Source organism: Bison bison, unplaced genomic scaffold (assembly GCF_000754665.1).
Source record: "Bison bison bison isolate TAMUID 2011002044 unplaced genomic scaffold, Bison_UMD1.0 scf7180017864341, whole genome shotgun sequence".
Classification (NCBI taxonomy): Eukaryota; Metazoa; Chordata; class Mammalia; order Artiodactyla; family Bovidae; genus Bison; species Bison bison.
This window is the reverse complement of record NW_011494913.1, coordinates 1,650,158-1,664,291: the sequence shown is the minus strand read 5'-3', so window position 1 is coordinate 1,664,291 and position 14,134 is coordinate 1,650,158. Positions and strand designations below refer to the sequence as shown.

At 52.6% G+C, this 14,134-nt stretch overlaps 2 protein-coding genes across 4 annotated transcripts in view; one reads left to right on the top strand and one right to left on the bottom strand.

Annotated features, from left to right (window-relative positions):
- The window catches only part of RGR (retinal G protein coupled receptor), a 10,692-nt gene extending 3,310 nt beyond the window's left edge, over positions 1-7,382 (bottom strand). The window contains exons 1-5 of one of the 3 annotated variants that reach the window (XM_010854376.1): positions 7,285-7,382; positions 5,471-5,627; positions 4,331-4,452; positions 2,694-2,847; positions 977-1,094 (exon numbers count right to left, since the gene is read on the bottom strand). In XM_010854376.1, the coding sequence (XP_010852678.1) occupies positions 977-1,094; positions 2,694-2,847; positions 4,331-4,452; positions 5,471-5,627; positions 7,285-7,363 (630 nt within the window). In that variant the 5' untranslated portion in view covers positions 7,364-7,382. Of the gene's footprint in view, positions 1-976; positions 1,095-2,693; positions 2,848-4,330; positions 4,468-5,470; positions 5,628-7,284 lie in introns of all 3 variants that reach the window. The other 2 variants (XM_010854378.1, XM_010854377.1) reach the window with 2 other exon arrangements.
- A 3,615-nt stretch (positions 7,383-10,997) lies between these two features.
- LRIT1 (leucine-rich repeat, immunoglobulin-like and transmembrane domains 1) overlaps positions 10,998-14,134 on the top strand; it is an 11,543-nt gene continuing 8,406 nt past the window's right edge. Inside the window, exon 1 of the mRNA XM_010854375.1 lies at positions 10,998-11,119. Within this exon, the coding sequence (XP_010852677.1) occupies positions 10,998-11,119 (122 nt within the window). The remainder of the gene's footprint in view (positions 11,120-14,134) is intronic.

Here is a 14,134-nt window from a genome sequence, read left to right as displayed (position 1 = left end):
TAGGAGCGGGCGCCTCCTGGAGGCAGGCAACTGTGGAGGCGGTGATGAACAGGAAAACACCCGGACAGCCTTCGCCCTCCTTCTGTGACTAGGAAACCCTGGGTCCACAGCTACAATTAACTGGTACAGCGTTTTTCCAATTCACAAGGGGAAAAAATGTGGCAGATGAAGTGTTTCAACAAAGAGGGTGCTTCTTTCATGCACTAGGATTGCCCACTTGAGTGACAGAGCCCCAGACCTGGGTTTGATCCAATGCTGCTGCTACCAATGGCGCCGCTTTTGACCAGTTGCTTAGCTAATAACCCCTTTCAGTCTCAATTTTCTAATCTGTGACATAGGGACAATAAAGCCTTCCTTCCTCAGAGCGTGGGTGCAAAATTGAAATGATATAATGCACATAAAGTTGCATTAGTACCTGAGCTTTTTTAGCTTGTTTTCGTTTTTTGAATCTTTAGAGCTATGACTCATCTGCTAGAGACTGTTCAGGTAATAAAAAAAAAAAAAATCCGGTAAGAGGATATTAATGCAGAAATTGAGCACTGGCCAGGAGGGCTTATTTTGAATCATTGTTTCTCTTGGACAAATGTGCGTGCAGGTGTGATTTTACTCTGTGGGTAACAGTCTGTGCCTGCGGTTAGATGAAACATCCTGAAGCCATTTAAAATGCACGGGATTTTGTGCCAATCTTCGTATCCTCGGGAAGAAGCAAGGGTATCAGCAAGGGTGATGTCCTCCAGGCCACCCTGCCTCTCAGTATTATGGGGTCTGGGTAAACCTGGGCAGCTCTGCTTCTTCCTCCCAGGTCTTGGCGATCTCCAGCAACGGGAGGGGAGGGTGTGTTTCTGCCCTCACACCCCATGCTCTGCATACAAAGCTAGATTTCTCTCCTGATCATTGAAAACACAGAGAACCCCTGATTGCAATCACATTCTTCATGTTCCCTGGTGTTTCTCCTCCTCTCGGAGCTGATCCTTACCGGGGGACGGCTGGTCTTCCCGAGTTTCTGCTCCATGAGCCGATAGGACACGACTGTGATGAAGAGGGGCAGGAGGAAGTTGAAAAAGGCCATGGTGAAAAGGAAGCTGGTGAAGTTTCTGCAGGCAGAGGGGATGGAGAAGTCAAGAATTGCCTCTCAGAGATGATCAGTTGCCCAAGAAGGCCCATCAGACTCGGGCTAGACAGTCAGATGCAGGGAACTCCTCCCATCAGGTGAGTATTCAGACTATGGGTGCTCCCGGGTCCCAGCTGAACTCTCCTGGGAACCAGGAGCTATGAGGTCCTCCTAGAACCTGCCTTTAGGCCAAGGAGCTAGGACAAAGAATAGTCCGGCTTCGATTTGCTGCTGGGCAGTTCAGGGAAGCTCAGCCCTTCTCTCTGTATGTGCCCCAAACACGGAAAACGGGGCCATTTGTTTGGGAAATGTGTTTAGCAAATGGAGATGTCAGTTGACCAGGAGGAAAGATCATTCACAGGAAAGTCCTGTGGATGAGACTGGACACTGTATCAGTGGAGAAATCACTGAAGGGACCAGAGAAGAACCAGGGGTCCCAGGGAGTGGTCATGGGGAGGCACAGGGCTGACCAGGAGCAGGTGGGAGTCACAGGGAGGCAGACTGATATTCTGTGCAGCAGAGACCACATCTGGCTGCTGTCCACTAAGGAGGGGTGGGAGGGAGGGCTGCCAGAGGAGCTGGACACCAGCGGGGCAGATACCTGCAGCAAACTCCCTGGAGGACATTAGACCAGCCCCTGCGTTCTCCAGTGGGTTTGACCTGAGAAGCCTGTCATCAAGGCAGGTGCATTAGGAATAAACATGAGTAGGAACTTCCCTGGCAGTTCACTTCGTAAGAAGCCACCTTGCAATGCAGGGGATGTGGGTTCAATTCCTGATCCAGGCACTAAGATCGCACATGCCATGGGGCAACTAAGCCTGTGTGCCACAATGAAAGATCCTGTTGCAACTAAAACACGACACAGCCAAATAAATAAATAAGTGAACATGAATAAACATGTCAAGCAGATGAATGCGGTGTGCCTGCCTCTAGCAGAAGCAAGGTCGGGGCTGGAGCCATGTGGTCCCTCCCCGAGGCAGCCCCTAGAGGGAGCCCTGGACTCCCCAGAGCCCAGTGGGCCTGGCGGTACTGGAGGAGTGCTTCCTGATGGGGGCGCCACCACGCATTTACTGCTGTCTCTCCAGGGCCTGGCCCACAGCAAATGCTCAGAGAATCCAGAGAACTGTTCTCAGTGCCAAAGAGGTCCCTCCCAATGCAAAGATCTTAACATTCTTTGACACTATAGAACCAAGGATATGGCTCCCTGTAGGAGTCAATAAATCAGAGTTGGGATCTGACTGTGCTGAAGGTGGCAAAGGGGTCATGGGGCTCAGTGACTGTTACAACCAACACAGGAGATCAGCATTGTTATAACCAACGCAGCTCCCTGGACAGGACCTCTTCTGGGGCCCACCTCTGCACCCCAACTTGCGTAACATTCCCATCCCTTGGCCAGTCTTCAGAATGGGCTTTCCTTAGTCCCGCTGTCAACTTGTACATGGGGATCATGGCTAAGGAGCTGAGACTGTCTGGCAGATGTTGGCACATCCCCATTTGGGTTTTCAGCTGACACTTTTGTCCTACAGGCTCAAAGCCCAGATTCCCATGGAAAGAAGCCTCGAAGCTGCTGCCCACACCTCACCTGTCCCCCCTGGAATAGTCCAGAGTGCAGCAGGTCCCAAGCGGCTCATAGTCATAGTGGCCCCAGCCCAGGAGGGGCAGTGCTGCCCAGAAGGCAGAAGACAGCCATACGAAGAACACCAGGGAGACGGCCGTGTTCCAATCCAGTCGGCTGCCTGCGTGGGACAAAGGAGGAGGATGGTGGAGGGGAGGCAGTAGCTTGGCAGAGTGAAAACACAATGGGCTTGGTGGTCATGCGGAATGTCCTTAAATGCTGGTGCTGATGCTTAACAGAGCAGTGCCTCAGGCAAGTTAAGTTTCTCTGAGGCTGTTTTCTTCTTCATAAACTGGGAATGATAATCCTTGCCTCTGACAATTGTTATGAAGAATAAAAGAGACAATGGATGTGGAAGTCTCCTAGAGACACTCTGTACCATCTTCTTTAGAGAAGAGAGGGAAAGAGGGAGAGAAAGAGGGAGATGGCAGAGAGACAGGTGTGCGTGCAGGTGTGAGTGATGATCTGCGGGAAGTGTGGGGACAGGGCTGGGCTAGAAGCAGTGGAAGAGGAGCTCCAAGGTCAGGGGAGGCAGGTAGGAGTCAGCATTAGCGGAGAACAAAGGCGCTTGTGTTTTTGGCCCTGGAGAGAAGCATGTGACACTGTGGAGGGCAGTGAGCCGAGTGTCCACGGGGCAGATCTGCAGTTCCAAAGGACTGATGCTCATGGCTCAAGGCCATGTTAGCTGTGAACCTGAGTAACCTCTGTGCCGGGGAATTAGGACTCAGAGCCCAGGGGACAAATGGGAGGCTCCCTCTGAGGCATCCAGGCCACCACAATCCCAGCTTGGTTCCTGTAGCCCTGTGACTCAGGGCAAGCTACTTGACTTCTCTGAACCTGTGTTTCCCAGTCTGCAAGCTGGGGGTTTGAGTGAGGGGTGACTGAGCCACAGCCCCCAAAGAATGCTTGTTTCTGCCATGGTGAGTGAGATTCTACATGGTCTATGGGTGAATGTGTTTCTTACCTTTATGTGTATTAAAATTATGACATTAACTTTGTGATTTCACAGATACTTTTTAGAATGAGACTAAAGCAGTTGTTTAAATTTTAAAAAATGAGTCACTTAAGAAAAACATCAGGTAAATAACAGAGCAGGTGGTACACTTATATGTCTAATCATGAAGAGGGAATTTGACAATACAGCTTGGGAAGTCTTGAACAAGACTCCTTTTCATGAAGCCTTTGCATGGCAGAGGTTCCATGGAAGTATGAGGTGCAAAGGCATGCGCCCAGTCTGTCTCACACACACCACCTCTCTGCTGCCTCCCAACAGTGCCTGTCTTCAAGCGCAATTTCTGTATCCAGAATCCCATTTGAGTTTCCAAATAAAAGTGTGACGTTGGTTACAAAACTCATCCGTGCAGAGGAGGAGACCAAGGTTCACAGAGGACCCCTGACTTGCCTGAGGCCACAGTGAGGGGCACAGGGAACCTTCCAGCAGGTGCCTCAACATCTCTCCTGCGCTCTCCCGCCCTCCTCCCTTTCTTGGGGGCCCACACCCCACACTCAGGCACATTTACACCCACCCGCACTTCCCTGAACTGGGAAATGCAGAGCAGACCTTCGCTCTGCCCACCCTCAGTACGGGGAGCCCAGAGACCTACGGGTGCAGAAGTGGTGATAGCGCCCCCAGGCGACGGCTGCGCTGCTGCAGATGCTGGCCAGTGCCGTGACAAAGCCCTGGAAGCCGTGAGCCTGGCAGCCTTCCGAGCCGTAGGGCCAGCGCCTGTGGGAGACACGGGGTGCCCGTGACCCCTCCCCCTCGCCCCGTCCCCTTCCCTCACCCGCTTGTCAGCAGCTTGGAGGGCACCTTCGGCTCCTTAGAAAAGGGCGTTAGTATCTGTTTTGCTATGAGGAAACTGAGGCCTTAGGGATCGAGCCGCTGGGGTGAAGGGGCACCTTGGTTGGATCAAAGAGTCTCCCTGGTAATCGGGTGCCTATGTCACAGGAAATGGAGCAGCATGATGCGCCGAGAGTTCGCGCCTGAGGCTCAGAGAGGAAAGGTACGGAGCCAGTGTCACAAAGCACAGGAAGGCAAAGTCAGAGGGTAGACCCCAGGCCTCCCAGCTTCCGGGCCCACAGGTCAGGCAGGGCGGAAGCTTCAGTTGCTCGTCCCCCACCCTGGGAAGGAGCAGAGGACAACAGCGCAAGGAATCCTCACTGATTCAGACCCTACAGTCAGCCCTGAGCCTTCGTACACAGAGGCAGGGCGAGGGCGGGGGGGCTCTAGCTTCCACAGGAATGATCCATCTGCTTAAGAAAACAATCCTATAAACACCTTCTTAGACCGCATTGGAAGACCCCGGTCACGTAAGGTCTTACACACTTGTCAAAAGCCTGTTTGCTTTCACAAATACTTATCTAAGGCTTCCTAGGTGCCAAGCATTGTTTTAAATTATTTACAAATAATATTTCCAACAACCGTATGAGTTGGGTAATAATACATAATTTACAGAGAAATAGAAATAACGAAGTCAGGATTCCAACCTAGGCAGCCTGGTTGCAGGGCTCAGGCTCTTAGTCCCCACAGTCAGCCAGCTCTGATGGTCAGGTCCAAGGAACGCCTGTATTCCAGAAATCAGCTGTGGTTCTGCAGGCATGGTCTGGAATTCCGATTTACTCTGGTTTGGTCTGCCTGCCCTCTCCCCTATAGCTTTCTACAGGTAGGAAGCATGTCTCTGGCCTGCTTCCCAGTGCCCTGAGGTCAGGCCCCAGAGCCCAGGGACTAGGGTGGGGGCAGGTACCGGAGGAGGCTGGACGTGGCTGCAACGAGGGCGTTCAGGCTGATTCCACTGTCGGCCAGCGCCAAGCTCAACACCAGCAGGTGGCTGGGGGTCCGCAGCTCTGGGGTCTTGCAGAAAGAGAGGATGGTCAGGATGTTTAGGCTGAGGCCAGAAAGAGCTGAAAAGAAGGGGAGAGCTGGCACCGGAGCTGCGAGGCCCTCCTGGGGTCAGAATGAGGGCCCACGGAATGGATAGGCCCTCTGCAACCCCCCACCCCTCACACCTAGCAGCCATCTCCCTGCAGCTCATCAAGTGCCTATGAGGCAGGCTGGCCCTCAGATACTGAAAGCCATGAAATGCACACCCTGCCCTCTACCAATGCACAGTCTGGTAGAGAGACAGACGAGGAAGAAAATCAGTCAAGTGCAGCACGGTCTGTGCCAGTGCGATCCCCGTTATGGACAGCCACTGCGCACCTATCACGCGCCCGGCTGAGCACTTTACACGGATCCTCCCACTCAGTCTTCACCTGGACACCGTCCTCCCGACTTGCCACGGAGACGCCAAGGCTCAGAGGTGTTGGCCTAAGTACACCGCTAGTAAGGGGCAGGGCTGGGACTTGAACTCAGCTTTTTCAAATTTCACAATGCCCTTTCCAAGGGCTCTGGAACAATGTTAGGGAGAAGCTCAGAAAGGAGGGGGCGATAGAACTGGGAGCTTCCGGGACGCCAGGCAGGGGCGCCCAGTGGCAGACGGACCCAGCCGTGAGTTTCAGCTTTGTCACTCATTGACGGCCCCTTTAGGCTCCTGAACCTCAGCTTCTCCCACATGAAGTGAGAGATCGGTGAGGATCCTGCCTTCAAACCGTGAGCATTCACAGGGAGGACAGGGTGTGGAAGAGCATTCTAGAAAGAGGGACCAGCACGTGCAAAAACATAAAGCTGTAAACTTTCAAGGCACGTTTGAGGACCTAGAGGGATGCTAGATTGCAGGGTTCCCAGAGGAGAGGAAAGGGGGTTGAGGCCGCCACCAATGGGGTCCAGGGCCTCAGGGCCAGCCTGGTGGCGGCTGCTCCCTCTCCACTGTCAATTCTCAAATGTGTTGATTTTGTCTCTGAATCTGCTTTGAACAAAGGCTACATCCCCCACTGCTCTAGACTTGGGCTCACCCAACTCTAGGATCTATTGGTCCAGTCCTGGCCTCAGTGAGCATCTTAGGGATTTTGGGTTGCAGCTCGCATCTCATGGACCCAGGTTGCCCTTAGGGCAGAAGTGCTTAGGGCTGAGGGCAAGAAGATGGTGAAAGCAATGTGGGGCTGCAAGGGAGTGAATGAACTTGAATATTGGGTTTGTCTAGGTGGGCACTTTATACCTTGATCACATCTAGCCTTCACCACCACCCATTTGGAATGTCAGGGAGCTGAGGGTCAGAGAGCTTAGGTGTCTTGGTTTCAGTGACTCAGACAGCAAGTGTCAGAGCTGACTGTCTTCACAGCCTACCAGGGGCCTGATCTTATATGAGATTCTAAGCAGGATTTCCAGGGAGTGGATTCAACTTTCTCCTGACAGCAGGGACATGAAAAGGCCTGGTTCTTGGTCATGCCCTGGGCAGACATCCCCTTCTCAAAATTCCTCCCTCCCTGTCCCACGCCCAGCTTCTCTCTCTTGGCTCCCAGGCTGCAAGCTGCAGCCCTCAGGTACAGCCATCAGAAGACCCTATGGGTTTAAGCACAGAGGAGTATGGTTTGGGAACGTCTCCTTGCCAGCTTTGCAGCTGTGACCTGCATTCTGGGGGCCTGCTGAGTTCCGCTCCACCCCAGATCCTGCCTGGCTCACCTTCCACCAGCAGCACCGTCCCCACGGCCAGCACCTCCAGCTCCCCGAAGCCAGTGGGCAGGGTCCCAGACTCTGCCATTCTCTCTGCCTTTCTCCCAGCTGACCCAGCTCTTCTCTGGCTGCCTCAACCCAGGCTCCTCCATTATAAAGGGCCATTCCACGTGCTGGCACATGCAGGGTATTACGCTAGACATTGGGTTCCTTTTTTTGCTGCCCCCTCGCCCTCCAAATCATCTTCTTGGCCCAGACAGAAGGAACCCATTCATCAGTTAGACAGTGTAGCCTTTGTGAAGCCAGCACGGAGTCTGGCCTCATTCATTTCAGCTCCATCGGATTAAGGACCCAGAATCCAAATGGTGTATAGCCGAAAGCTGAATTAGAAAAGAGTTGCATAACGAGGGCCAGGATGAGGAGCAGAAGGGGGGATCTGAGCTGCAGCCAAGCCTGAGAACGGGTCAGGAGCCAGGCTCTTCCGTGTTCTGAGGTGCTGACAAGCTGAGCACCCGTGTGCATGTGTGTACACGTGTATGTGTATCCACCGGAGCTCATATGTAGGCTCACATGCCCTGGGGGAAGAAAGACGGTTGGAAGTCATTTGCTGTCATGGAAAGAGCTCCAACTGGGACTAGAGACTGCTTCTGGTGCCTGTGTCCCTGGGGCGGACCCTCTGGGGTCATCTCAGTCGTCTCTTTTGCACAGTAAGCGTCTCCCACCACCCTCCCCACTCCTCTCCACCCACCCCGGCCTGTGTAAGTCCTGGTCGGAAGAATACATCATGGATATAGCCTTTGGGGCTTCGTTTCCTGCGTCCCATTAACCTATGTGTCCACTGACCTATGCAAGCATAAACATCTCCCAAGGCACTGGCTTGAGACAGAAAGTGGCCCACGACCCACTAAGAACTTTGCCTTCTATAAATGAGGTCCTGGTATAAGGTACACACTGGCTTATAGTGACATTTACATTAAGAAACACTAACTCTGGGGGGTCCCTGGTGGCCCAGAGGTTAGGATTCTGAGCTTTGGCTGCTAAGGCCTGGGTTCAATCCTTGGTTAAAAACTAAGATCCTACAAGCTGTGCAGCACAGCCAAAAGAGAAAGGAAGAAGAAAACACTCATCCAGAACAACTTAACTCATTTTCCTGTAAAGAAACCAAGGTCCAGAGTGCTGCTATTAATATTACTGAATCCAAAATTGGGTTCACCCAATGCAGAAACCGAAACGTCAGTATGGCGTAGGGAAAAGTTTAGTGCAGGGCCGTGCAGGAAGGAGTGGCTCTTGCCCCAAACACCCAAACTGCCCAAAGAGCTTCAGCAAAGCATTTTTAAAGGCAAGGTGAAAAGGGGGTGTGGTTGTTTGTTGCAAATTTCTTGGTGTCAGAATCCTTTGTTCTTACAGCTGTTCCTCCAAAAGACAAATGTTACTGTCTTTATACAACTTTTCATCTCTATACACACGGAAATGTGTTAAACCCTTAGAGGTCAGAGCCTTGAGAACTGGCTATCCTGTGTATTTCAGGCTATAAGCAATATTTTTTTTTTGTTTTCTGCATTGCATGGCTCAGCTCCCCCTATTCAGGGTTTGAACTGAGACGATAGCAGTGAAAGCCTGGAATCTTAACCACCAGGCTACCAGGGATTCCCCTCTAGGCAGAATTCTTAAAGCCAAAGCAAAATAGCAACAAAGGTTAAAGTAAAAGAAACAGACCCATTACAAGTATGGAGTCAGGGTTGCTCTTCCCTATGACACCAGCAATATAGCTAATGTTTACTGAGTGCTCGCCCAGGGCCTGGTACTGTGCTAAATGATCTTACGATGATGCTTGCAACATCTCCAAGAATTAGATACCATCATCCTTTTAGTGTCATGCGAGGAAACTGAGGCTCAGTGCAGTTAAGAATTGGCCTGAAGTCATACACCGATTCACAGATGGAGCTGGAACAGAAGCCCAATCTCCTACCCCTACAGCTCCCTGTCAAGCAGTTCATTTTATTCTGGAAGTGTTCATTCCCCATGTCCTTCCTCTTGTTGATCCTCACTTGTATCCAAGCCTAACAACACTCAGGGCTAAGCTGACCCTCCACGTCTTTCTGGAAGCCTTCCTTGATAACCCTGTTACCACAGAATCCTCCCTGCCCTTCCTGATTTCTATCTTGCATTACTGTAACCAGAAGCACAAGTCAGATTTTTTTTTTCATGCCTGCAAGATCACAAAAGACTTCAGGGGAGAAGAGAAAGCAGGACAGGGCCAGGAATCAAGGGTACAGTTTGGGTAGGCAAAAGAGAGAAGGAAAGGCATCCCCAACAGAAGAAAAGCCAGAGATGTGGGAATGGGCAGGGCTGGCTTTTTGGTTTAGGGAGGAGGAGTTACAGGTGGAAAACACTGAGAAAATCATATTGGCTGAACTGGAAGAGAGGAAGGAATGGGAACCAGCAGTGCCTGGAAGCCAATGTTGTCACAACAGGCACAGACCTTCTGTGTGTGTACTGGGGCCCCAGCTATCTGCCTTGGTCACACCTCACTGATGGAGGCCTGTCTAGGCCCATGGGCAAGGGGGCTGAGGAGCCTTCTGGAAAAGCCATCAGAGCCAGGTAGGGCATGCCTGGCCAGAGAGCAAAGCCTTGGAGTCAAATGTGAAGAATGGATGAGTGAAAGGCGCTGTTGATGGTGGGATGAGGTTGAGGGTGGGATGAGGCCAATCAGTAGAAATCGACAGATCCTTCTCTAAGAGCTCTGGGGGATCCTGCTCTGGGACCCTCCTCGGAGAGAGAAAACTAGAGGTGAGGGGTGCTCGCTACCCTCAGGCCGAGACACCTCGTGCTTTGCCATTGGTGGTAATGCCCATAAGGCTCAGATGGCAGTGATCTGAGACTGTGTCCACGGGGTGTTCAGGGTGGTGGGCTGGGAGAGTTCATGAGCCCTTGGGAGGCACCTCTGTGGTCACCCCCAAATATCTGAATATACCCAGCTCGTCCTTGGAAGCACCAGGGGAGCAGGGTACTTACTACTCCCAAGAAGCCTCTGTTCCCACAGGCTGTCAAGGTCTGAGAAATGTGGCTTGTTTAATTTTCGTAAGCACCCTGAGCAGAGTAACGTTACTTCCCATTGATAGATGAGGACACAGAGGCCATGAGAGGCCATGTAACTTGTCCTAGATCACAGCATATGAATGGAAGAGCTGAGATTTGAACCTGGCTGACCTTGCCTGGAGCTTGGGCTCTTTCTAATGCCTTCACGGCCTTCATCTCACTGACTTTTCACTATGAGATAGTGTCACTGAGAGAATTTCCAGGTTCTGTCTTCATCTCCTTTGAGCCCAGGCACCCTGCAGGGTCTGTGTAGTCACAGCCTGGCTGTGTGCAGTGGCTTTGCAGGTGGGCAGCCCTGCCGGTCAGTCCAGCAGCCCCCTGCCCCTCTGGGTGACCGCCCACCTCTGGCTGTGCCCTGTGTGCTCTGGGCCTGTGGTTGCTGCCATGAAAGGGGATCCCCCACCCCCATCTTCAGGACTGGGTGATTCCAGGAAGCAATAAGCTGCTGAGTGCTGTGGCCAGGGCTCCCCTCCCTAATCCCCAGCCTGTCTGGGTTTATCCGATGGCTTCAAGTGGGGGTGTGGGCAGACGATGAGCAGTAGGCAGCTGCTGGGTTTGCTGGGCTGGCAGGACAGAGCAGTGAGGGACAGGCCCCTGCCTGGGCTACAGAGGAGCCAGGAGCCATGAGGGTGGTGGTGGGCATGCTCTGGCTCCTGGCCCTCGGAGGGCCCCCACAGGCCCAGGGTGCCTGCCCCTCTCAATGCAGCTGCAGCCTCCACGTCCTGAGCGATGGCAGCAAAGCCAGGTACGGCACCAGGTGTGCGGGGTGGGTAGCTCAGCCCCCAAGGCTCTCCCAGCTAGTCTGGGCTGTGAGGGGTTGGATGCAGGGCCCTAGGACCACAGTTGGGTGAACCCTCCATTTCCTTGGTCACCAAGATCCGAGGGTCTTATGGGCTAGTCTGTGCCTCATTTTCTTCCAGTCAGCAGGTTGCGCCTCTACCCTGGGGATGGGGTGCGGGTACCAGGTACCTATACACAGGGGGCAGGGGTGGGGCACAGGGGTGCCAGCTCCAGGAAATCCTTCCTGAATCTTCTGCCAGCATCCTGAGAGAAGAACCCTCCTTCAGGGCACAGGAAACCTCCCCGTCACTTGCTTCTTCTCCTTCCTTCCTGCCCCCGACTATCCCCTCGCTATCTCCCCAGTTCCTTCTTCCCCAGGACTCTTTCATTCTCTTTCCTCACTTCCTGGGGGTACCCAATCATATCCCAGGTATTTACCACCCCACCCGTGATGGGACCACCTGCTCCCTCATGCTTTTCCCACTTAGGGTCCCCTCTGGCCCACTTATCCAGCCTTGACCCCATTCTATGGACTCTCAGAAAGGCCACGAGTGCCCATTCCATTGCAAGCAAGGACCCTCCCATCCTCAGCCTCTTCTTTGACTTTTCCCATTTTCTATCTGAGCCTGGAGAGCACTTCCATCTTCTCCTCTGCCCCCTTCTGGAATGTTCCCAAGGCCCCCATAGTTTGTGGACCCTTGCTCTTCCCCTGTGGCTCATTCCCTGTCTCTCTTTGGCAATCTTTAAACTATCTTTTCTCTGACCTCTTCAGCACTCCATTAATGACTGCTGCCATTTCCCACTTTGCTCAAGGATTTCAGTCCCTGTTTTAGGGTCTTTCTTACCATCTTTCTAACCTTCTGGAATTTCATCCTCCCTTTCTCCCTTGTCTTAGATGAGGGTTGGGGAGCCACTGATGGTTTCTGATCAGGGCAGCAATGTTATCAGTACAACTCTTTCAATGATGTTACCAGTGAGTGTCAGGCTGATTGGGTGTGATGGGAGGTAGAGAATGGAGAGGCACCCCCAAGAAAGGATACCCCATGTGGTCTGAAGAACAGGAAGAGCTCCATATTCAGCCCAAGTCTGTGATGCTCCAACTCAAATGGATCATCAGAGGTAAGGATTTTCTCCCCAGGGGAAGTCAGGGCTGAGCCCTGAGCAGCCCAGGAAATACCTTATGGCCAAGGACAGGGGTTTCCCAGGTGGCGCTAGTGATAAAGAACCTGCCTGCCAATGCAGGGGACATAAGAGATGCTGGTCTGATCTCTGGGTCAGGAAGATCCCCTGGAGAAGGGAATGGTAACTCACTCTAGTATTCTTGCCTGGAAAATCTCGTAGGACAGAGGGGCCTGGCAGCTACAGTCCATGGGATTGCAAAGGGTCAGACATGACTGAAGTGATTTAGCACACAAGAACAGTGTGACCAGGGTGACAAAGACCCTCCCTTGCAACCCACAGAGAGCCCAGGGCTCAAAGTCACACAGCATCGGTGGCAGAGCTGCTCCTAGAACTCAGAGCTGCAGTTTTACTTCTAGAATCCTTCTTACCTGGTGATGCTGCCATGAGCAAGGACCAAGGAAGGCTTCTGACAGCAAGCTGGCTTTAGGATGGAAATGAAATTCCAAGGGCAGTTTCCAGGGCCCATACAGTCAGCCAATGGTCAGCCCAGTTCAGTCGCTCAGTCGTGTCTGACTCTTTGTGACCCCATGAACCGCAGCACGCCAGGCCTCCCTGTCCATCACCAACTCCCAGAGTCCACCCAAACCCGTGTCCATTGAATCGGTGATGCCATCCAGGCATCTTATCCTCTGTCATCCCCTTCTCCTCCTGCCCTCAATCTTTCCTAGCATCAGGGTATTTTCAAATGAGTCAGCTCTTCGCATCAGGTGGCCAAAGTATTAGAGTTTTCCAATGAACACCCGGGATTGATCTCCTTTAGGATGGACTGGTTGGATCTCCTTGCAGTCCAAGGGACTCTCAAGAGTCTTGCCTCCTCTAAAGCCAGAGCTCTCACCAGCTTCTCACCTGCCCAGAAGTCTCACATCTAATAGGCACCAGGCCATCTGCATAGTGTTTTATGAGGGGGCATGAGGCCATGAAAGGCTGTAGAGGATCCTGAGGTCCCCAGTGGCCACAGGCACAGATGGCACAGTCAGACCAAGGCTGCTTTGGTATCTCAGATGCCTTTGGGCCTCTTGGAGGGTCCAGTTTTCACATCTGAGTGCCTGGTGAGCCTGCCTGTGCTCCATGCTCCCCGATCACGAAAAGATCGTGTGCACTTATGGGTCCCTGTGGTTTCCTGGGAGGAGGGTGAGTCTGGGCATCTGGAAAGATGTGCCCATGTCCTCTGTGCCTTTTCGCCCCACCAGGAGCCATGCTGTTGGCCTGTATTGGGCTCTTTTGGTTTCTTTCATCCCTTCCTTGACTGTTTTCTCCCCCTTCCAACACGTTTCCCCATCAACTCCCTTCCTTCTACCTACATCCAGACCTCCCTCCCTGCAACACCCAAGCTTCCATTACCTTGAAGATATCATTGCCTCCAATGCTTTTTTTCTTTGCTAAATTATAAGCTGTATGGAGACAGGGGCTGTGAGTCTGCTGTTCTGAATTTCCACTATACTCATCGCTCAGTAGGAGTTCCATGTACATCTGAAGAATGAATAGAGTGGGTGGAAGTAACTGGGCCTTTTGTGGGCACATTGACAATAACGAGCTAAGCCCAGACTTTTGAGTACTGTGTGTGAGTTAAGCTGAAGGATGCTGGTGGAGCCTGTGTGTGTGTGTGGTGCCGGAAAGGATGATATGAGCAATGTGTTAGGACATTACAAGAGTACAACCTCTCTTAGTATAACTACCAATACCCCACCCCCCCACCCCCCACCTCCTGCAGTGTGAGCAGAGCCGACCTCCGGATGAAACGGGGGCTGCACAAGGGCTGGATCCCTCAGGCCCAGCCTCCACGTTTTATTCCCTTAAG